Raw genomic sequence first — 25,968 nt, forward strand, 5'->3', positions numbered from 1 at the left:
AAATAAGCCCACTTAATGGTAAAATACACAAATAAACATATGAATTGAAAGCATCATAGATACTCTGCAGACTAAAATAGTCTGTAAGTATTCACAAACATTTACTAAATCTCTACTAGGTGCTAGGCACTGGGGAAACAAAGATGAACAAAATAGGAAGCTTGTGCTCAAAGTACTAAGTCTAGAGGAAGGAAAACAAAAAATAAATAAAAGTAGTAGTAGTTATTCACATGCCGGGCATCACGGAATTCTCTATATTGCTTAAACCTCACAATAATTCTATAAGGTTAAGTGTCATCGTTCTTATAATTTACATGAAAAAAATATTTAAAGGAATAAGTAACTAACCCAAAGTCTCACAACCAGTAATTATCAAAATCAGGATTTTAATTCTGGTCTGCCTGATGGTTTGCACCAAACTAATCCCAGAGTACAGAAGAGTGTACAACAGAGAAAGCTACCAGATAGAATTAATATCTGAGTTAAGCCTTAAAAGATGAATAGGGGTGGGGCGCCTAGATGGCTCAGTAGGTTAAGCAACCAACTCCTGGTTTCAGGTCAGGTCATGATCTCAGGGTCCTGGGATCAAGCCCCGCATCGGGCTCTGGGCTGAGCGGGAAGTCTGCGTGTGGTTTCTCTCTCTCCCTCTGCCCCTCCTCTTGCTCATGCCTGCTCTCTCCCTAATAAATAAATAAATCTTTTTAAAAAAATAAAAATGTTTTACCTGTATAAAAAAGGTACTTACTATAGCCATTACTGATCCATATGGCCAAGTGAGATACTTGAGACTATTTTTTTTAATTTCTTATTTTGAAATGATTTCTAACTTACAAAAAAAGAAAAAAGAAAAAATTGTACTAACTCCTGTATACTCTTCACATAAATTTACTTAACATTATACCATGGTTTGATGTATCTCACTATATATTACTATTTATTATTACTCATAGTTATTGCTGAACCATTTGAGGACATTGCAGACATCAACGCTCTTTATCCCCAAGTATCTGTGTGCTATTTCCTAAAAATAAGACTACTGTCCTTCATAACCACAGTACATTTATTAATTCGGGATATTTAGCACTGCTACCATACTATAATATACAGTCTGTACACAGCTTTGCCAAGTGTTCCAACAACGTACTTTAAAATATCCTTCCTTTCCTCTCAGGATACAATGCAGGATCATGTATTACATTGACTTGTTACATTTCCTTGGTTCCTCTCAATCTAGAAAGTTTCTCAGTCTTTATCTTTCACAACAGTGACTCTTTTAAAGAATAAAGACCAGCTGTTTTGTTGAATTTGGGTCTGATGTTTCTCTCACAATCAGATTCATGAATAAATTTTGTAGGAACACTACACGTGATATTCTGTCCTCCTCTGTGCACCGCATCAGGAACCACATGAGGTCAACTAGTACTTGAGACAATACTGAGTGGCAAACATTTTTTCTTTATTAAGTTCTATAATTAAATGTATTAAACTCATAATTTCATGAGTATTAACAAGATGAGGCTAATTTTTTAAGTTAACATTAAGAAAACTTTAACTAGTACAAGAAGTACTAACAATGGAAAGCACTTCTACTATACATGTGACCCACAGTTAACCAAATTCAAAATGACATGGACTTAAAAGTAGCCAGTAATAATTATAAAGGAAGCTCACTCCAGATTTCTTCCAAAGACTAATGGGAAATGAGTTAGCTATCCTTAAAGACTGAGAAGGTAACTGATTAAAAGATAAAAACTAGGGGTGCCCGGGTGACTCGGTCGACTGAGCATTTGACTCTTGGTTTCAGCTTGGTCATGATCTCAGGGTCGTGGGATCGAGTCCCTCCCTGGCTCTTTGCTGAAGCTCAGCACAGAGTCCGCTTGAGATTCTGATCCCTTCCCTCTCCCTCCCCCTCTACTCCTCCTACCCCCTTGTTCTCTCTCAGAAAGAAACAAACTCTAATAACCCCCAGCAAAATATTTATATATTGATACAAAATTTTTACTGACATAAGAAAACATTATTACTATTTCAAGGACATAACATATGCTTTAAAGATAACAAAGGATGGATCTGTTTTATTAATAAAACTAGTTCAATTCTATTCTTTTAAATAATTATCTGATCAATGAAGGTCAACAAATATAAAAATGAATAAAATGAATTTCTTTGAGCCACCATAATGCATGCCTGTGTTTGTGTAAACTACGTTACACTTTAACAGAATAATAAATATTTAGTCTAGTATTAACGAAGGGTTCAAATATAATTATCCTACAAAATTGTTTAAAAGCCTGTTCATGCATAATCCTAACAATGACCTTCAATCCTACTTAGTAAATAAAAGAGTACAGTTAAATTTTTATAAATTCAAAGAGCACATACACTTTAGTGCTTTCCTATCTTCATTACTTACATTTCAGTCCCTAGCTTTACAGTTGATATTGGTTTGCCCATTTTTCTAAATTCCATCTTGGAAGCCAATCATATTCCCTCTGCCCTCATTCTAGAATGGAAAATATCTTTGAAAAAGTAATTATACAATTTAATATTTAAATGTAAAACAGTTTGGGAAACAAAGGAGAAAAACCAGTGGTAGAAGAAATATACACACTCTTGCAAAGAGAAATCAGTAGTAGGATTTGATAAAGAATTTTCTTTACAAGAGCATAAATTTACAGAAATTATATATGGAAAAGATATTTCCTATATTTCTTTGTTGAATTTTGGGATCCTACTAAGATATATCTCTTTGCTCTTTCTACCAAGCACAAATTTTGTCTCTTTTCAGTAAGTCCAAAACAAAACAAAAAAATCCTTCAATGAACATTTCTCACCCAATTCAACACTGAAAAACTAAAACAAAACAAGAAACAAAAAAACAAAAAACAAAACCAAAAAAAAAAAAACCCATAAATTCAAACTTCAAACTCCAAAACATTTTTTTTCTAACTCTTCCATTAGGCTTTTTTTCTATCTCCTGTCTAACCTAACACAGAGCTATAGACTTAGAACTTGCAAGTATTTCTGGAATTCCCAAACAAAAAAGCACATAAGTCGTAGGAATGTTTGAGGAAGGTGGTTTCACTTTGAATGTGCTATTAAAATTCAATATATACAAGGTGAGACATTTCTATAAAAGTAACATTTCACAAGAAAAATACTGGGAATTATTAGGATACAAAGTAAAATTTTATAAGAAAAATTTAAAATCTATTCTAAATGTTTCATTTTGCTAAATAATCGAAAAAGTCATGTTGCAATCATAACAAAGTTCCACAGAGGGAGCTAGCATCACAAAGAATAACTTTATAGTACATTGAACTTCAAGAAACGACCTAGTCTATTAGAAATACTGGATTTCCATTCATCAACATGAGCTCAAATTATCTTCTAAGATTTTACCTTAGACATTAACCACCGCCCAAAATACAGTATTACCCACAGATTATGGCATAATTCTACTAAACCGTATTAAAACTTATGAAATGTAATATTCAGCACAAGTACATTTAAATACTTTGTGAAGTAGGTATGTTCATTTTAAATATTATTATTTCTCCCAAAAAAGGTAGAAAATATTCTTTCTCCTAAGTCACTGAATTTAGCAAAGTACAAAGCCATAAAATACACCTGAAATCAAATCACAATCTATCCTTTCCTATTCTAAGACAAGTCATGAATTGTTCCAAGCCTGTTTCTCATAAAATGGGAATAATTATATATTTACATTCTAGGATTGCTGTGAAGATTAAATTAAAGCATAAAACTGAAATAAGGCCTTCTTTCCTTGTTTTTTAACACATGTTATTTAATCGTTCACACTTCCCAAAAATAAATCAATAAGTATAATTAGTAAAGAAAACATTTTCAAGGATTAGATTAGCTGTTAATAAATACTAAAAGTTCCCCAAAACTCCCAAATCCATATCCTTCCCAAGAAGTCTGCCTCAATCCTTAAGGGAATATAGAGAGTGTTGGCATAACCCTCACATTATTTTTCAGACAGAAATCTGTCTTCATTCTCAAAATATTCCTGTTTGGTGTAGACCAAGGAAAATAAGAATTCAACATATCAGCAGTTTCTGCTGTCTCCATCCCATACTGGCCCTAATGAATATTTGCCCCAGAAATATTACATACTGAAATACTGTCAAGTAAACTGTTTGCAACAAAGGGTCCACGAACTACACTTACACTAAAACATTCTGGGATAAAGTTTCAGGAAACACCTCACCCTTCCACCCAAAACATCAGAGAAATATAGAACAAAATTAATAATAATAATAATAATAATAATAATAATAATAATAATAATGAGGAGGAGGAGGAGGAGAATGATAATACATTTAAAAAAACAGAGAGAAGAAGTCCGTTAGCATTTTTTGCCTAAAGAACTTCAGGCTAGATTCAGGAACTATACAACGGGATTATTGAATAGGCTAAAAGAAAAGTAGCTAGATTAAAGAAATCATTTGCTTAATGGATAATAATAAAATAGCAAAGCACTAATCTAATCCCACCATATCTGAGAGGCAGCTACTTCAAGAGCAGAAGCCAGTTCGAGTTTTCATGATCATCAAACACAAAAACTTACATGACACAAATTACTTCATATAACCTTTTCATAGTTCAAAACTTTTTCACATATATAATTTCATTTAACTCTCATTAAACTTAATAAGACACACATGGAATTATCACCATTTTACAAATATTAAATTCAGAAAATTAAATGATTAATCCGAGTGTGGCAGGTTTTATACTGTGTCAACTAGAACTGGATTTCCCAGAATTTCCTTCTCTGTATGGTTTCAGATTAGGATTAACCACCAAAAAAAAAAAAAAAAAAAAAGTACAATTTGGGGGGGTCCAAGTGAAGAAGCAGCCATTTTACTGTAGTTATTGGTTACAGGTAGTGAAAGACAGAGAAGTAGGGGAGAATTCCGGTTGGTCCTTATATCCTCACTCCACCTCCAGTTCCCCTTCCCAAACAGTCCCAAGCCTGTCACCAGACGTTTCACTGAAAATTCAGAGGTGATAGCTGCGAAGAGCCAACAACCTACCAGCCTCCTTCACAGTTTACTCCAGGAGGTGAATTCTTGAAAGCTTCAATTCATGAACCTACACCAGGACTGGATTTTTCTGATTCTTTGTGGGCCTTCACTTTCCTAGTTTTCCCCACAATTGAATAAGGTTTAGTTCCTATAATAAATTCCTGATTTCTTAATACTCATAGTGGCACTGACACACCAAGGCTGTAGTCTATGCAAAATTCACACGTAAGTTTCCTCTAATGCTAAGTCCAAGGCAGCACACATTTCATCAAAAGCAGAAGGTAACAAGTTAGGATTAAGGTTTCACCAATAATATCATACATTTTTCATTCATCTATCAAACATACATGAATATAAATCCATTTTTTTCTCAAGATTTTACTTATTTATTTGAGAGAGAGAGAGAGAGAGAGAGAGAAGGTACAAGAGGGAGGAGGATCAGAGGGAGAAGCAGACTCCCCACTGAGTGGAAACATGGGACTTGATCCTGGGACTCCGGGATCATGACCGGAGCCAAAGGCTTAACTCACTGAGCCACCCAGGCGCCCTAAATCCAATTTTAATCCTAAAATTATCTCTTGTAATGACTTCTTTATGACAGGGTTAACAGTTTTGTTTCAAACAATAAAATATTAAAGCAAATCTTTTAGAAGTTTCATTAATCCAGGTACAACAACAGATAAGAAGAAACTATGAAATCCTAGAATTTTAAAGTGAGAGCAGTCAAAGGTTCACCAAAAAGGATAAACTCTGCTCACAGGTAAGGTGAGAACCATTTGTGGTTGCCTGAAATAAATTCAATCAATGCGAGTTTGGGATTCTCACAGAAGACACCTGATGGTATTAGTTTTAAAAAGGAGCAAAAAACCTAACAGAGTTTGTATGTATTCCTGGAGACATAGTTTCATAAGCACAAATGGTAACAGTTATAGCCTTTAAAGATCAATTTAGAAAGCAATATAGTAGGGGCACGGAGGTGGCTCAGTCAAACAACTGCCTTCAGCTCAGGTCATGATCCCAGGGTTCTGGGATCGAGCCCCACTTCGGGCTCCTTGCTCAGTGGGGAGCCTGCTTCTCCCTCTCCACCCTCTCGTGCTCTCTCTCTCTCTCTCTCAAATAAATTAATAAAATCTTTTAAAAAAAAGCGTTATAGTAAACAGTTACTTTACAAGGATCATGACTATATATCAAAATCAATTTAAGAAACACTTTTCTCAAGTAAGAGGCATTTATAACGTAGGATGAAAGGTCTAATGAAAGTATCATACATGGAATCAAACAATTTAGATCAAAGAAGACTAATGTGTCCTAGAGAAAAACATTCTAGTGGTGACAAAGATGTTGATGATGAAGATTCTGAATGTTCAAAGAAATCAGAGTAAAAAAAGAAAAAAGTACTTTAAAATTATTTCACATAACATGTAGATTGTGAATGTTCAAAGAACTGAAAAGTAAAAAAGAAAAAAAATTTTAATTATTTCACATAATACGTGGTTGTAAATATATGATGGAACTAAATTATAACTATAAATTTGCCTTATTTCATAAACATCTCCCAAAGCATTTAGAATCAAGTTAGCCAAAAAAGCTTTGTGGTATACCATTTCCTTGGAAGAATGAGAAGAGCCTTGCATTTGGAAGTCAGGCTTACATACATTTGAGTTTCTTCAACTCACTCAACAGTGGCTACTGGTCTGAGCTGATTTTTAAAACCATAGTACAATACTAGAAAATTAATCAATCATTGAGTCTTGATAAAGCTATTGAGTTCTTCATAATCAGTTACTGAGTCTTGCAATGGATATTAACCCCTTTTTATCGAAACAAAAAAATCACTGTATACTTAGGGAGCTGCTTGGTGTGACAGAAAAAGCACTTAAATGGCAATCAGGAGACATGGGTTCTGGTCCAGTACTGTCAGTGAGTAGCAGTATAACCTGCAGCAAGTCATTTTATCATATAAATCCCATCCAACTCATTATAAAAAATGGGTATTAGTTCTAGGGTTTATTTCTAGAATCAAAGTTCTGTAATTTAAAAGATATGAAAGAAAATGGCACTTGAGAAAGGGGCCATGGGGGCACCTGGGTGCTGCAGTCGGTTGGGCCACCGACTCTTGGTTTCAGCTGGGGTGGGGATCTCAGGGTTCTGAGGTTGAGCCCCGTGTGGGCTCCACACTCAGTTGGAGTCCATTTGAGACTCTCTCTCCCTCTCCTCTTCCCCTCCACCCTGTGCACACGCGCCTGCAGGAATGCTCTTTCCTTCAAATAATTAAATAAATATTTTTAAAAAATCCATGATACTTAAAATGCTATACCTTCTTCATGAATGTTGAAAAAAATACAAACCGTTTACTTAACCTTTTGTTGTTGGACCTAGATATTTTTTCACATTTTAATAAGTTTTAATAGACATATAGTTGACACTAGTTATTTTTTTTTAAGATTTTATTTATTTATTTGAGAGAGAGAGAGAGCACAAGAAGGAGGGAGGGGCAGAGGGAGAAGCAAACTCCCAAGGAACAGGAAGCCCAACCTGGGGCTCCATCCCAGGACCCTAATATCATGAGGCCAGCCAAAGGCAGACAGACACTTAATCGACTGAGCCACCCAGGCACCCCAGATGTTATTTCAATTTCAACTTTTCACTTGCTAGTTTTTTTCCTCTCTACAGGCATCAGTTCTTGTGTTATTCTTACAAAACAATCTTGATGTTTTCAAAGAACTACTAAGTCACAACATTAATACTGGATTTAAGAGCATGTTAATGATTGTCTCTAAGGGCTCTGAACATGAATTTTTTGTTTTCGTTTTAAGTAAAATCTACCCCCAACACAGGGCTTGAACTCAAAATGCCGAGATCAAGAGTCACATTCTCTATCAACTGAGCTGGCCAGGTGTCCCTGAACATGCTCTTGAACATGTAACTTAAATACTTACAACTCTCGCCTGCTGAGAAATTGGGAGCTGTTCTCTGAGACATTATAATACTTTTACACTGAACCAAAGATCAAGGTATAACAGCATTCTAACACTGTGCTTCATACCCCTTGCATAACTCATTTATTTTCTCCCATTTCATCATAATCTGAATTGACTAAAACTTAAATACAATATAATTCTTCTAAGATAAAACTTAAAAATTTAAGGGGGATATTGAGACAAAATAATTTAATCCCTGACATAAAAAATAGTCATTAAAAAGAATTCATTCAATATGAAATGGGAAAATACCCTTCGCATCTAGAACAGCATACAGTGTCTGTAAAAATTCACCTTCTATCTTGGCCGCTATTTTGAAAAGTCAAGTAAATAAACGTGAATCTCTTTTAAACAAGTCTTCCCCATGTCTTACATAGTACAGCAAACCAACAAAAATCCTCAGATCAAGTTACTTCTGTCTATATGTAAGTGGTAATGAATACTTGTGAATTTATGTATATTTGCCTTCAGAATTTGTCTCTAATTCCTATTCAGTTTTTAACTTTACTTATCTGAATCTTTATGCTCTTATATCATTCTAGTCAAGGTAATATAAAATTTAGATATTCATAAAATGAACAAATATTCATAGAAACAAAATAGTCCTATTCTTCTATAACTGCAGATATGTCCAATAATAAGAAAATCCAGTATTACAAAATCTCCAATTTATGAAACTGTATTGTAACATAAAGTAATATTAAACTGGAGAGTAAATCTCCATTCAAAAATGAAGTCAGTATCTTTACTGTAAATAGGACCAAGCAAAGTGACAGGTAGGCAGGTGAAAAAATATTTATTGGATGAAATAGTGATGTTTTTCTTATTTATTTTAAATTATTTCATTTATAAAACTAAAACTATGACAGATCGAGAAAAATCTATATATAGAAGACTAATGAAACCATTCATTATTGGACCATGTATAGAGCAAAGTATAAATTCCATAGCTTTGGATTAATCACATCCCAAATACAATTGGTTGGCCTTCCCTATTTAAAATCATCTTCCAGAATCCTCAGTATGTAGAACATTAAAAAACAGGAATTTGAGAAAGAACATTTGCTTAAAAAAAAACAAGGGTCACGGACATTGTTAACGACTCTTCCCTGTTTTGTGGTATGTCCAATTTCCCCAGACAGAGAAATAAAGGGTGTATCTGTGAAGCATAAGTGATTAAGTTTATACAAAATGTGAATCACCACAGTTTGGGAACTAAGAATATTTTAAATGAAAATACAGTTAATATTTACCACATAATGTAATACTAAGATAGTGTTATCATTGTACTCACTTACTGGTCTACATTAAACAACATTTTCAAAAAGCTGGCTAATATGATGGTGCCAATGTATTTTTCAATGTCGTGATGAATCAAAACCATCTTTAATGGATTAAAATTAAGAAGAAATAATGTTTTATGAATAAACCATGGAATTATTAATTGGATAATTAAATTTTGTTTTATATCTACATTTGTTATGGTATTTAAAAAGTTGGTCTTGAGCACAAACAGATCTTGGTTAATTTTAACTGTAAAGACAAAAATAAAATTATTTATGAGGACCTTCATAAAGGGCTAATGTTGAATTCTTAAAAATTAATAGTGTGCTCTAACACTGGAATATTCAACTGAGAGTTTTCTATAGCATGTAAGTCAAAAACTACAGGGCAGAGAGCCAACATCCAAGGAATTAAGATAATGAACTAATGCCAAAACAATAAAGTGACAATACTATCAAGTTTAATAAGACCTTGGTTATATATATACTAGTTATTCAGAAGAAGGAAGACTTCAAGACATACACACTTTTTTTTTTAATTCAGGCCCTCTCAGCCCTTTAGGCCCTCACTATGTTTGTTTACTTAGTTCACCAATTATAATTATACAGTTGAAAAAGTGCATCCTGTAAAAGGTAAGTATATTATTAAACAATTTAATTTAGGGGATTTATCATCTCTTTCATTAAGTTCTTTTTTTCTTTTCTGGTCATAGAAATAACACAACCCATTAGAGAAGATTTAAAATACACATAGGGGTGCCTGAGTGGCTCAGTCAGGTAAGCATCTGACTCTTGATCTCAGGGCTGTGAGTTCAAAGACCCCCACATTAAAAAAAAATTTTTTTTTAAGATTTTATTTATTTATTTATTTGACAAAGAGAGAGAGTGCGTGAGCACAAGCAGAAGAGCAACAGAGTTAGAAGGAAAGGTAGAAGCAGGCTTCCTGCTGAGCAAGAGGCCTGATGTAAGGCTTGATCCCAGAACCCTAGGATTGTGACCTGAGCCAAAGGCAGGCGCTTAACTGACTGAGCCACCCAGGCACCCCAAAATTTTTTAAATAAATAAATAAAATAAAATACATCAAAAGTACAAAGAAGAAAATAAAATTCACCCATAATCCAGTTACCCAAAAATCTACTATTCTGAAATTTTATTCTAGGATATGTATAAGCAAGGTTTTTCACCTACTTAATCATATTAAATCTTTTCCAAAAAACATTTTAATAACTGCATAATATTCCAATAGAGTTCATTAATTGCATAGGAAAAAAACATCATTTAAGACTAATCCAGTTGTACAGTAGCTGCCATTTTTAAATGGCCAACAAAATTCGTGTTTTCTGTAAAATGTGCATATATTAAATGTTAAGACACAAGTCACATGGCCACTGATAAGATTCTAGACCCCTTTCTATCACTTTTTAATTGAAATAAAATAAGTAAAGCAAAGAGTACTCTAGAGAATATGTCATTTTTTATTGCTTTTTAAGCAGTGATAACAGAAAAGGTCTAATAATCTAAATATCTGCTCCAATCATTAATAATGTATTTTTCTCATCAAAACACTATATACAATTTTCTTTTCCAAAGCAATTACATTAGATTAAAAATGTGAGCTATTAACCTACCATAAGGCTACATACCTTGAAGAGAATTATTGCAGGTTTAAGTTAAATATCTACCTTTCTCTCCCAGTCCCAGTGTGACCAATGATACCCATTTGGATCACAGCTGGCAAAGATTAGGGACAATACTCATTCTCCTCAGAGTGAACGTAAAACACAGCTAAATAAATGTGGTTTAAAAAAAAATGTATACACACACACACGCATATATATTTAGTAACTCCGATATAATCTTAGTGATAAATATTAATTTATAAAATAATTGCTATATAGCGTATTCAAAGAGAAATAGAAATCTGCAAGAAGAATGATAAGAACAGGTATATAATAACCAAATCCAGAAGATGTTCAAGTAGCGTGAAAAAAAAGAAAGAAAATTCTGGAAAAGGACAGATTATTGACACTGAACCAATGTTTTATACTTGATACTGTTAATGAGACGAGACTGCCCTAAGATCTTTTTTTTTTTTTAAGATTTATTTATTTGAGAGAGAGACAGTGCGTGAACGGGGGAGCGGCAGAGGGAGAGAGAGAAGCAGACTCCCTGCTGAGCAGGAAGCCTGACCCAGGGCTCGATCCCAGGACCCTGGGATCATGACCTGAGCAGAAGGCAGTCACTTAACCAAATGAGTCACCTAGGTGCCCCCTAAGGTCTTTTATAGTATATCCAGAAGAGGTAGTAGGGCTGTATTCATTTGGCCAAAGACATGCAAAAAAACCTTCTTCACTGAAAAGGACAAAATACTGCTAAGAGAAATTTAAAAAGGACTCAATATTGTTAAGATGCCAATTCTCCCCAAAATAGATTCGATATAATCCCCACAAGAACCCCAAAAGGTTTTTCTGAGAAAACTGACAAGCTGATTCTAAAATAAATAAAGGGTCTAATACATCCAAAGCAATCTTCAAAAAGAACGAAGTTGGAGGACTTACACTAACTGGCTTCAATACTTGCTAAAGTAGGTCACTGGTCCAAACAGTGGCAAGTGAATCAGTGGAACAAAATAGACCCACATTTCTATAGTTATTTTATTTCTACAAAGCCACCAAAGCAATCCAGTGACAAGCAAAGTCTATTCAGCAAATGGAGCTGGAATAACTAGGTATCCTAGTTATCCATGCAGGAAAAAAAAAAAAAAAAATGAACCTCAACCTCTACTTTACATCGTACACAAATACTGATTCATGATAGACCATAGACCTAAACATAAAAAGTAAAACCATACAGCTTTTAACGAAAAAAAATGATGATCTTCATAAATTAAGATTTGTTAAACCAAAGACAGCAATAATCATAAAGAAAAAAATTGATAAATTAGACTTCATCAAGATTAAAAACTCGCTACTCAAGAAAAAACTTGCTACTCAAAAAAAAATTTTTTTAATTTAAAATTTGCTTACCAAAACACCATTAAGAAAGAAGGTAAGCCAGGGACCAGGCAGAAAAAATTTGTGCAACCTACCAGACACAGACTGGTATCTAGAATACATAAAGAATTCTAACAACTCATCAGTAAAAAGAAAAACCCCAATTTTTTCACATCAGCAAAAGATGTGAACACACTTCAAAGTAAATACGAATGGCCAATACACAAATGTGTAAGTGTTCAATGTTACTAGTCATTATGGAAATAAATGCAAACTAAACCACAATGAAATACCACTACGTGCCCACCAGAATAGCTAAAATTAGAAAGACCAACACCACCAAACGCTGATAAAGATGTAGAGCAACTGGAACTCTCACATATTGCTGGTAGGCATGTAAAATGGCACAAGTACTTTGGAAGAAAATCTAGTAGTTTCTTATAGAACCAAAAACACTACTACCCTATTGACTCAGCAATCTACTCCTAATTACCCATGAGAAATAAAAATATGTTCACAGAAAAACTTGTACAAAAATGTCAATAGCAACTTTATTCATAGTAGCCAAAAACTGGAAAGGAAACAGCATAGGAGTCCATAATAAGAGAACAGATAAACAAATGGATTATTAATAAGCAATGAAAAGAAATTAACTGATACATTGATGAATGTCAAAAATATTATACTGAGGGAAAGAAGTATTATATAAAACAGGATATACACATGATTTCATTTATAAGAAATTCTAGAACAGAGAAAACTTCATTTGTGGTAGAAAAAAAATCATAACAACAGTAACCTCTTGGAGTGTAAGAGCAGAGATTAACTACAAAGAGGCATAAAGAAACTTCCCAGGCTGGTGATAATGTTCTATATCTAGAGGTTTGGGTGACAAACATTTTTTTTTTAGTTGTTTTTTTTTTTAAGATTTTATTTTTAAGTAATCTCCATACCCAACATGGGGCTCGAGCTTAGGACCCTGAGATCAAGCATTTCATGCTCCACGGACTGAGCCAGCCAGGCACCCCAGGTTACAAACATTTATGCATTTGTCAAAACTCAACAAATGTACACTTATGTGTGCATTTTATTGCGTGAACTTTTCACGTAAAGGAAAAAAGCTCTATAAAGTATTGACCTGTAGTTGATGATACGCATGTTAAAATATTTAGAGGATAACATACTGATGTCTGCAGTTGCATTCAAAACACTGATAAAGAAATGGATGGATAGAAGAATGAATATACATGTGATGCTAATGATAAATCTAGTTGCTAAGTATATGGGTGAATATATATTGCATATTTAAAATTTTTCATAATAAAATCTAAGTTAAAAAAATCAGTCTACCCATAGAGGTGAACTATATCATAGACAGTAAATGAAATTTTAAATGAATTAACACACTATACCAAAAGAGCTCTGTTATCAGACCTATAAATAACAAATATCCAACCAATGGTACAGTGACAATCACTATCCTCATTGATTATACTTGGCAGTAAAGAAAGAAACTGAATACAATTTCTTGACAATATACTTGACAACACACTATGAAGATCATAATCAAATGAGCTTGAAAAGCTGGCATAACAATGGGATACATCAACTGTAAGAACTCTTAAAGAAAACATCTCCCTACACATTGGTCCTACCATTTTAAGATTAACACTTATTACAATGTCTTCGATATGAAAGAAAAAAATAAAATAACTTGGGAAAGGTTTTTAAAAAGCAGTTTTAAAAGTACTTTAAAAAATCACTATATAACCTTGAGAAAAAAATATTTTGTGTGTGGACTTTTTGAGTATAATTGACACACAATGTTACATTAGTTTCAGCTGTACAACATAGTGATACAACACTTTTATATGTTTTTCTATGCTCACCACAAGTGTAGCTACCATCTGTCACCACACAATGGTATTACAATATCATTGACTATATTCCCTTCGCTGCACCTAAAAAAAATAGTCTTGAAGAACTCTATCAGAAAGAGTGATTCTCCATACAGATGTATACCAATTGAAGACTGCATTTAACTAAACCATAAGGGACCTGAGTCCAATGTTAAAATATCTTTAACATCAGGAAGTGCCAAACATTAGGGAAATCCCCAAGAAAGCATGTGAAATTCACCAATACACTTATCAATTGGATAGAACATTAAGTATTATCAAGAATAAGTGTGGTCCAACCTGAAGGTGTTTAGCCAGCCACAGATTCCTCAAATTCTTAATTCTACAGTATTATTTGACATTAGGTGTTTGCATAATAATTAAGGTCATCAGAACTTTCTTACTGCACAATGGGAAAAAGAAAGTAGACCAGAAAATAGAAGCATATAAATTCTTTTTTAGCTGTCCTCCTTGGACAATGTCATGATACTGAAAAGATTAAGATGAATTTTTTTAAATTCCCAAATCTGTCATTTTTAAAGAAACCTCAAAGTTTCCATGAAGCAATAATCTTTTAAATACTACAAGAGAGCAGAAAAATAGCCATGGAGGTATCCCAGAATCATATGTTCAAGTTATTTTTACCTGAAAGAACACTAAAATTTTAAAAGGAACAAAATTTTATTCATATTTCAAATTTCACATTTAAAGTGTTTTGCCCTGTGCCAATCACTACCAGGCATTTACCTTTTCATAAAGAAACAAAATTATATTTCACTATCTTAAGCACGAAGGCGGGGAAGTCAACTGAATAAAAGCCAAAATTAACAACAACTTAATATTTTATGTGGAGAAAGATCATGAAATTACATATTTCCCAGTATGCCCTTATTCTAGATGATAGAATACAATACTACATGTTTTAACGTCCATGCAGGAAGAATTATTTCCCATGTTAACCGTATGTAATGTAAACTATTCTAATCTTACCAGGATTAAGTTCATAGTGTTAATTACATCTTTATATTTTATACAATTTTAAAAATCAGATGGTTTACATACATCTCCATAGAAGAGTAAACTATGTACCATCTAGTGTTTAATGTACTTACAATTCCTTGTGTTTGTCTTCAGCCAAGATTTGGTCATTTGGCTTAAGAGAATACCTGTAACACAGAAAACAAAAAAATACTGGTCATATAATATTTAAGTACGTTTGCCTCATGGACATCTCACTATGGGTATCGACATACAGTCAGTTAACCCCTATCAAACAAGCACTACCACACTGTTACAAGTCTCTGTCCTCACTGATAAAACATTAATGCTTAAGTTCTTTGCTGTTCTGTTAGTCACCTCCACAGATACCATCCAAAGAACTTCGAAAACACAAGGTATCTCCAGTAGTCCTCTGTAGTGAATAATCTGCAATGTTACATTCATCCAGCAGTTCAAAATTCAAGAAACTACCCGCAGAAGTATTTAAGAGTTCACAAAACAATATGCAGTTATTTATTCATTAAATACACAGTAAAAATCTGTGTACCACACTGTGTCCTGGGTGGTGCGACATGGAAGGAAAAATAAGTCTTGGAGTTCCTTGTCTAAACCATTTATTTAGCTTAATGACCACAGGCAATTACTTCATTTCTTTAAGTCTCACCTTCCCTGTCTATAAAACAGAGGTTGCTATAAATATTACAACAGGTATCTTCCAAATTACCACGTATTTGTCGTGCTAAAAGTAAACAGAATTCTGGGGAGTACCCAGAAAAAAATAAACAACAGATGGCAAATCCCGGGTCTTCAAATTCCACTTGTATTCAACCCTTCCCTAAAAACGAAGCTGCCTGACAATAGGTCAGAGGTCCAAGTGGAAACGTCATGTAGAGTCTCCTTTCTTGCCTCCCCTCTCACAAATGCCTTTACCCACTTTACAAAAAGAATGGCATCCTGAATAGAACTGTACCGCAGTGGCTGGGGTATAAAAACCTCTGAGGCACTAAACAAGAAATGGTTCATAGTATTTTGGTCTGCAAAGCCTCTTTAAGTGAAGTACCATAAACTGACTATAGAGATTACTGTTTGATACATTATTTCTGTAAAAAATGAAGCTACAAATTATGAATGGGGAACCGTCTGTCACGGGATGTTCTATTTTCAGATACATTATGGAATGGGGCCCAAGTTGATCACTTTTCTTTAAAAAGTTTATCTTTTCCATCCCATGTACAGCATGAAAGAATGCATTACTTATCAGGAAGAATCCTATGAAGCAAAGCTAAGAGAGTTTCCAATAAAAAACAAGAAAGAAAGTGTCAACTTATTCCCCCAAGCAACAAATTTTTAAAACAAGGTTCCTTGTCTTTCATTTATCTACTGAGGATTAAATATCAGAACATGGTTGTCACAGAAACACAAGTCAAATCATTTATTTGAACTGAAAAATGAAGCCAGACTTTTTTTATCATGAAAGTAAATCTGATTTGTTTGACTGCAGAACAATTTTACCAATGATTCCAAGGCAGACAATGGTCTTCAAATAAATGAACGGTTTTGACTAAAACATGTTTAAGGCACTCAATAAAAAGATTTTATCAAGAAAAATCCTTTTGACATAGGTATATTGAAATTAACAATATTTAACTTACCCTAGCATCTCCTAAAATGTTTAGGTAAACATATGCCTATAAGTAAAACACTAATAGGTATAATTACTAGCTATTCAGGAAGCCTTACTACAGCCTTTTTTGGTGTATTTCCTAGAATTGCATGTCTCTAATGACTCTAATGACTGGAAAGTCAGGTGGTTTCTAATGATTTGCTTCTAACAAAACTGAAAATGGACCTAATAAAATAACCAGCTGACAAATAAAAATAATTTTTGATGATAGATAATTTGATAATAGAGAAGCTCAAACAACTGAGTGATGCCACTGAAGTAAAATTCTGCTCATTACCATCCAGTTAATTATGTGAACACATCTCTCAACACTTCTACCTGTCAGGGAGCAAGAATTCCTCATCCCCTTCTCAGGGAATAAGAACTCCTGTCCCCTTCAAGGTCCTTCTAACTGGACTAAGAATCAAATTGACAGATTAACAGGAGAAAATCAAATTTAATAAGCATACATATGGGGAATCCACATGGACATGGAAATCCGAAAGACAGTCAAACAAAGTGAGGTATACGTATCATTCTGAAATAAGGAGAAGGGGGTAGGGGCCTAGGATTTCAAGCAAAGGAATGCACTTTACAGGACGATAAGAAGAGATGTTTGGGGGGCACCTGGCTGGCTCAGTTGGTTAAGTATTTGACTCCTGATTTCAGTTCAAGTCATGACCTCAGGGTCCTAAGATGGAGCCCTGCATAGGGCTCTCTGCTGAGCATGGAGCCTGCTTATTAGGTTTCTCTCCGTCTCCCTCTGCCCCTCCCTGCTCTCCGCCTACCCCCCATTAAAAAAAAAAAAGAGAGAGAGAGAGAGATGTTTGGTAATTAGATATTTGCCCTATCATATAAATGTGTCGCTCAGATATAATTTATCTCTGTTAACAACGCTTATTCTGGGAAAGATCCCCAATTTAGATTCTTCTGTGTGGTTAAGGGAGGGACAGTAGTTTCTCATGAGCCCACGGGGTCTCAAGTGCCTTCAACTCAAAATAATCCACATGCCAAAGTAGCACATTCTGAGGGGGGCCTATCCTGAACCTTTTCACATTTTTAAAGAAAAGGGGGAAATAAAAATGATGCTGAACATCTGTCTTATTGCAGCATTGAGTATTATTTATCCAAGGAAGTTTGAACTAAATGAAAAAAATTAGTTTCACCCACCTCATTAAAAGACGCATTTCCAATAAAATGTTTTCTTGTTTATTATTTAACAAAATTTTAATACATCTATGCTGTTGAACTAACTATATGTTAATTATAATTTAATGACTAGGAGGTATTTTTAAATTCAATTTACATGCATAAAAATATATTACCTTCATAATATATGCATAATATATTACATAAAATAATTCATGCACAAAAATACATTATATAAGGATAAAATCTGTTGGCAAAAAGTGTAATAGGTATACAAATTTAAATAGAAAGGAGTATGAAATTTTTCAGTAGTAAGGAAAGAGCTTGTTTGTGTCTTTTTACAAATGGATGATGGTAAAAAAAATTTTATTTAAATAAATGGATGATGGTAAGTATCAAACTCCTATGGTATTTAGAGTCCACTAAAAGAATGTTTATCAGTTTTATTTAACATTACAATAAAAAAGTCATAAATATTAACCTAATGAGTGAGGAAGTTTATTAAAATTTATTAAAACATTTTTATGAAAATTGAAATGTTTGAAACCAGTGGATTTGATGATATCTATGTCTTAGCAAGGTGTTTTTGTACATATACAATAGCAACTAAATCAATGTTACTTTCCCTCTCCAGCTGGCTGGTGATAGAGAATAACAAACATTTCTTGCACTTAAGGACCTTGAGATTCAGTATGTGAATCAGAATAAAAATAACTGCTTGTATGATAAGGTTACAATAAAGTGAAGCACAATGTACAGTGTTCAAACAAAACATTGAGTAACAAGTCTCCTTCCTAAGAGAGTCTAAAAAGGGGCAGCTTTTTAATCTGTTCCCCAACTTTCCTTTCCTTCCCCACTTCATCTCTCTTCTCTGTTCCTTTCCCATTAAAACAAAAACAAAACAAACAAAATGCCCTTTCCTTTTAAAGTCTCAGGATAAGAATTTAAAGGGAATGGTGAAAGAAGCCAGAGGGGGGAAAAGGGTCCACATAGGCAAGAAGCAGGCAAGGAAGGAGAGCCTGATTTTGATCAAATCACCAAAAGGGAAATATTACTCTCCTAATTCACAGAGTACCTCTCCAGACCCCAAGAATAAATTTACAAGAACCATTCTGAACTATTTTCTAAGTAAATTAGTTCTCTAATCCCAAACGTCAAAGCAGTCACTCTTCCCATAGCATTTCTTTCTCTCATCTGATTTCCCCCTACCCCAAACCAGGTAACTTTTCATATCTCATAACTTTAATTTTTCTTCATCTTTGCTGTTATCTTCCTTATCTCTTCCTTGACTCTTGCACACTGCATTTTAGGAAACTGCACGATACGTAAATATCCAAAGTCAGCCAAAATGCAACGTTTGAGGAAACAGTACCCAATACCCAACTGCAAGTTCAGGAGGTTCCCCAAACCACCCTCCAATTCAGTAACTCACTAGGACTTACAGAACTCACTGAAAACTATTATACTCATGGTTATGGATTACAAGGAAAGGATACAGGTCAAAGTCCAAGGGAAGAGACATATGGAGCAGTGCCTGGGAGGGTTCCAAATGCAACACTTGTCCTGGCATCAGGACAATACAGCACATTGCTGATATGACAATGTGGTATGCAGTATTGCCAACAAGGGAAGTTCACCCGAGCTTCAGTGTCCAGATTTTTTATTGGGGCTTCATTACATAGGCATGATTGATCAAGTGACTGCCCACGTGGTTTAACTCAGTCTTCAAGTCAACTGATATCATATGACCCAAAGCCTAACCCTAAATCATGTAACCGGTCACTCCGTGGGGTGTGGCCAGCCCTGTCCTAAACAAAAAGACACTTCCATCAGGTATGATATAGATTACCTCCCAGACAGCTCTTTGGACAAGGCCAAAATCTTTACTACACATACCCTTATATGTGTTTATTTACTTACATATGTCCATAAATATGTGTATGTATGTGTATTTCTTTATTCATAAACTTCTATCTACTTTTTTCATAGAACTTTCCCTTATTAATACTCACTTTACCAAATTTCAGTTGGTTAATAAATATATGAAATGCACTAACTAATACTCTAACTTTTAAAACGGAGCATTGATTTAGTTTGCAAATTTTTAAAAAAGGCACTTGTAAAGAGAGGTAATTTGTTTCTCTATGCAACTTAAATACATTTCCAAAGCTCATAAACTATGACCAAACTATTTATATAGATGGTTATTCATAAGAGAATAAAAACTTTATTTTAAAGTGTTTGCAGAACACCTTTAAAATGTACACAAAAAGTAGTATACACCTATAATTGTAAAAATTATGTTTTAACTAAGAAATTCCTCAAATTTATTTTAAAGTAAGTATAAATTATAAATGTACAGGTAAATATATCATCAGGACCATAACCCCTACTAAAGAAATGGAGCTATTCTCACTGAAATGTACAGCTGAATGTTTTTTTATATGTGGAATTATAGTTATATGATTTCTCAGTTTCATTTAGTATGTCCTGTTCTGCCAATTTAACTGCTGTTGACAGAAGGTATACAGTGTTTTTAATCTATCACATTTAACAACTCTCTGAACATTCAGTTTTATTTTTTTTTAAGTAGGCTCCAAGCCCCATGTGAGGCTTGAACTCACAACCCTAGGATCAAAAGTCACATGCTCTACCTACTGAGCCAGCCAGGTGCCCCCTCAATGTTTTAAATTAGTAAATGTCAAGGGGAAAATTCAACGTAGTAGGAATTAGAAAGTAGAGAGCTATACCTCAACTTTCTACCATGTCCCTCTCTGAATGATAATACAGCCTACTCTTTAGTTGGGTTTTGTTTCCTAAAGACATGATTAGATAGATGTTCTGCTTTTATATCCATTTCTTAAATTCAAACATAAACATGGCCCTTAAGAAGCCAGAGACCACACAACGGTATAGTGGCCGTTCTCAATCATTTTTCTGCCTGGATTTACCAGACGATAAAGACAAGCACTTACTCTCATCGGCAGAAGATAAGGAAGCTGACCTTCTTCATCTGCCTCTAGCCTCCACAGAGAACCTCTGAGTGAAAGAACATTAAACTGAAAGTCTAAGACCTGTGTTACTGTCCTGATTCTGCCATTAAATAGCTTTCTGAAGTGGGCAAGCCATTTAATTTCTCTAAGAAGCATAAAACTACCTACACCACAGGGTTGCTATGTGGATCAAATAAGATCATACATGAAGTGTTCAAGTGCCAGCACATGAACGTGTAATAAATACTCATCTCTCCCCCCTTTCTTGTAATGCTTCCACCTCTGTAAAATGACTAATTCAATTAGCTCAAATAGGGAGGGAAGGAAGTTTAAAGTGGTCACGTGTTTTGAAACAAATGCATAACTACAAATTTCCAACAAGAAAACATCAGAGTGTTGTATATAACTGTCAATGAGAGCATTATTTATGGAAAAGTAAAACTGTAAGAAAATACCGCAGAAAGTAGCAGATTTATAATTAGTAAATTACAGCACGTTGGGGAAATGGTTCAAGATTAAGTTTAAAACAAAACAGGGGCGCCTGGGTGGCACAGCGGTTAGGCGTCTGCCTTCGGCTCAGGGCGTGATCCCGGCGTTCTGGGATCAAGCCCCACATCAGGCTCCTCCGCTATGAGCCTGCTCCTTCCTCTCCCACTCTCCCTGCTTGTGTTCCCTCTCTCGCTAGCTGTCTCTATGTCTGTCAAATAAATAAATAAAATCTTTAAAAAAAAAAAAAGTTTAAAACAAAACAAAACAAAACAAAAAAGGCAATATACTCCCAAAAAGAATTGGAAACATAACTTCAAAATATTATATAGATTACAGATTATTTTTATTCTCTTCTTTGTGCTTTTTTGAGATGTAAATAATAAGCAAATTACTTTTGAAATTAAAAAATATATATTAAAAACAAATACATATAGCACTTTACAATGCGGTCATAATATTCATCCAGATGTAGTTTTCACTTAAATTTTTCAACCAATGAACATTTAAGCTTCCAAAGATTAGTTCAAAACTTTTCTTGTATAAAATTTTTTAAATAAATTTAAATATTTTTACTGTATAAATATGTATAGCAACAGGTGACAAGTAGATAGGAAGAAAGAGAGAAGGAAGGAAAAGAGGAAGTGGAAAGGAGAGAAATAAGGGAGGAGGGGAAGAAGTAGGAGGGGAGAAGGAGGATTAATTTCCTTCATCCCTGCCTGAGTTGTTAAAGCAAGACACACTCGAAGCAAAAAAGAATAAAATCCAGTAATGACAGTCCCACCATGGGTAATGGGAAAATGGTACTGTTACTTAGGTTTATAATTAAATATCAGAATACATAAGTAAAATGTATTACTACATGATAGATAACTATTAAGATACGCTAGAACAGCAGTAGTGTGCAACTAACAGTAATAAAGGTTGGGCCTTGAGACTGAAACAAACATTATTCAAATGTGCTTTCCCTGAAGATTAGCAGAACATAAAATTTCAGACCTAGGAAGGTCCTTAAAGATACTGTAAAGCGCAGAAACAGCCCAATCATAAATGAAATGGCAAACACGGCATCACACAAATAGTTAATGCCAAGTTAAGACTCACTACATAGCACGACGACAATAAAATATTCCATAAATACTTGCAACTAAGATTGCCCTCTGAGAATTACACAAGTAAAATCTCAAGAAATCTATAAATATTACCACATGGTCCAAAGAATCCTAATAGTAGCATGCAAAGTTTTATAGAATTAGCAGATGCAATCAGACAGTGTGGCAAGAACTTAAACAACATGTTTAATTAGCCCTAGCAATTAAAAAATAAACATATCAAAATATACTCAAAAGGGAAAAAAAAGGAGGCTAAAAGTGTTAATCACCACAGCAATGTTTCAGACTACAGCTGAAATTTAAGAGGCTTATAAAGAAACAATTAAAGGGTAATCCACAGGGTTAGAATGAAAATAATGGCAAAAAGTTACAAGGTTTATGAAAATAATATTTTAAATTCTCATTAGTAAACTAAATGAGATTATAACTCAATACAGAAGGCTGAAGAAAAAGAATTAAACCAGATTTACACTTAAACAAATAGAACGATACTCTGTATTGTTAAAGTTTTCTCTTATGTTTTTATTTTTAAAAATCATTGATAATTATTCAAAATGACTAGCCACATATTTTCATTAAAGGAAATTTTAACATTTGGCTTGTAAGATGTCACTGCTTGCTTGGCTAGTGGACCATGATGTGAAATGTTGGGGTTCAGAAGCAAACAGTCAAGAAAGAATTCTAGAGATGTCTTCAGTGCAAAACAGGTGGTTTTATTAAAACACAGGGACAGGACCAAGGGAAAAAAGCTGTACTGGGATTGGGAGGAGTGACTGATTATATATTTTTAAGTTGGGAGGGAGTCAGGGATAGTGTAAGTCTCTAAGGAATTTGAAAGCAAGGTTTCCAAGACCTTAAGGGGCCATTTACTACTGTCTAGTAAAACCTTAGTCATGAGACCCTTCAGATGTGTATCAGTGAGCCATATGTTTGGAGAATGACTGCTAATATATATCTTCCGGAGGGGAGGACGGGGAGTAGAAACAAAGGAAGTTTCCAAAGGGATTTTTATATGTTAAAAGAGACTTACAGGATCCTGGAGGTCCAGCTAATGTCAAGCTAAAGTTGCCTTTTGCCCTTAGCAAAGTATTAACCTTGAGGCAGTTGAGTTCCTGGAGGAAGGTCACCCTTCCTATCTTAAGTACAATCAATGGGCTGCCAAGGAAATTTAATTTTTTTTACATTTCTTTTTCCTTTTTTCCTCTAGATTAGGCCATATTAAAAAAACTGCCCCGCTTCACATCACACCTCCCATTTCTTTCTTCTTTCTTTCTTTCTTTCTTTCTTTCTTTCTTTCTTTCTTTCTTTCTTTCTTTTTTTAAGATTTATTTATTTATTTGACAGACAGAGAGAGAGAGAGAGAGAGAGCACAAGCTGGCAGAGCAGCAGGCAGAGCAGCAGGCAGAGGGAGAGGGAGAAGCAGGCTCCCTGCTGAGCACGGAGCCCAACATGGAGCTCAATTCCAGGACCCTGGGATCATGACTGAGCCAAGGGCAGATGCTTGACTGACTGAGCCACCCAGGTGCCCCCCATTTATTTCTTATATGTTTCAATTTGACTTCTGTCCCTACCATTCCACTGTGATTTACCTAGCTGAGCTCACTGCTGACATCCTATCATAAAATCTAGTGAATTCCTGTAGGCTTTATGTTACTAGGCATCTCATCTCTCTTACATGTGATGTTATTAACCGCTCTGTCATACAAGCTCACTATACTTCATAAGACTGTGTTTTATTTAGTTCTCCTGCTAAAAACTTATTTCTTCTCTATCTCCTTCTATAATTCTTTTTCATTTACCCATCTATTCAGTGTTTTATCTTCCAGACCACCTCCTTTACTTTTACCCTTTCTCTAGAAAGGCTCATTCATTGGTTGCTTTATTTTAAGTTAGTTAGTTACTTAGTTTATGTATGTATGTATGTATGTATGTATGTAATCGTTACACCCAACTGTGGGGTTCGAACTCATGACCCCAAGAGATCAAGAGTTGTACATTCTCACAACTGAGCCAGCCAGGTGCCCCCACTGATTGTTTTAAATACCACCTATTTTGGGGCGCCTGGGTGGCTCAGTCACTTAAGTGTCTGCCTTTGGCTTGGGTCATGATCCCATGGTCCAGGGACCAAGCCCCAAGCCAGGCTCCCTGCTCAGTAGGGAGCCTGCTTCTCCCTCTCCCTCTGCCCGCCACCCCCCATGCTCTCTTTCTCTCATAAATATTTTTTAAAAATAAATAAATACCACCTATTTTAATGATGACGATGATGATGTAATAATAACAGCTAACATTTATTGAGTGGCATTGTATCAAAGTAAAATTAAATACAATTCTGATTTATTATATACCCCTTCAGTCATGAATTCTCTACCTACCAGAAACATGTATCAAATTATCTTCTAAATGGGTCCACCTGGATATCACATATTCATCTCATGCATGAGCAAAACTGAACTCAATCTCGCCACTCTAACATGTCCTCCTCTCATACTCCCTAACTCAATTGTAAATACCACCATCTACCCAGTCACCAAAACCTAAAGTTGGAATGTCATCCCTGACTCCTTTGCCCTCTTCGTTAATCAATCATTAAACTTACCTTTATAAAGCTAAAATACTATTGAACTTTCTCCAAACCATCATTTCCTAACTACAATGATCAGGTCACCATCCATCAACAATCTATCACTACAGCCTCCTCTAATCTATCTCCTCAAACCCACTGATTACTGAAACACATGCTTTCTGTAATTCTAAATGTAAATCCGACCAGTCATTCCCCTGTTTAAACTCCCTCAAGTGCTCTCCATCGCCTACAAAAAAGACATGAAGGACATTCCAAGCTCCCTAGTAGCCAGTAACATTAGCTAACATCTGGCAAATACATAAATTATCTCATTCAATCCTCACGTTATAACAGTCCTATTTTAATATTCTTTTTTTTTTTTTGCCACAAGAAAAGTGATCTTCCATAGATTAAGAAACATAATAAGGTCATACAACTGCAAGTGGCTCCAAAGCACACACTTTTAATCTCTACTCTATAATGCCACACTAATAAGGTGATTTCGCTCTACATCTGTCTTTTCAATCAGACTTGCTAGCCGCTTAAAGGCGAGAAACATCTAACTCTGTACTTGGCAAAATGATGACCACAAAGCAAGTGCTCCAAAACAGTTGTACTGAGCCAACACGAACTACTAAAAATGAATCCATGTTAGGTAAGCCTGGGGAATACCATCTTCTCAATATTCTGAGTCAGGTCTGAACATCAGAGAATCCATAAGGAACACCATCTTATGATGTATGGGGCAAAATAAAGGCTCCATAAATCATTCTGTGTTCATTCAGTTTCCATAA

At 34.6% G+C, this 25,968-nt stretch overlaps 1 protein-coding gene across 3 annotated transcripts in view; it reads right to left on the reverse strand.

The window, feature by feature from the left end:
• Window positions 1-25,968, reverse strand: part of ADK (adenosine kinase) — a 540,886-nt gene that overhangs the window by 458,999 nt on the left and 55,919 nt on the right. For all 3 annotated transcript variants that reach the window (XM_045783164.2, XM_045783166.2, XM_045783165.2), the window contains one exon: window positions 15,322-15,375. In XM_045783164.2, the coding sequence (XP_045639120.1) occupies window positions 15,322-15,375 (54 nt within the window). The remainder of the gene's footprint in view (window positions 1-15,321; window positions 15,376-25,968) is intronic.

Source organism: Ursus americanus, chromosome 6, assembly GCF_024610735.1.
Source record: "Ursus americanus isolate L20-20 chromosome 6, mUrsAme1.1.p, whole genome shotgun sequence".
Lineage (NCBI taxonomy): Eukaryota > Metazoa > Chordata > Mammalia > Carnivora > Ursidae > Ursus > Ursus americanus.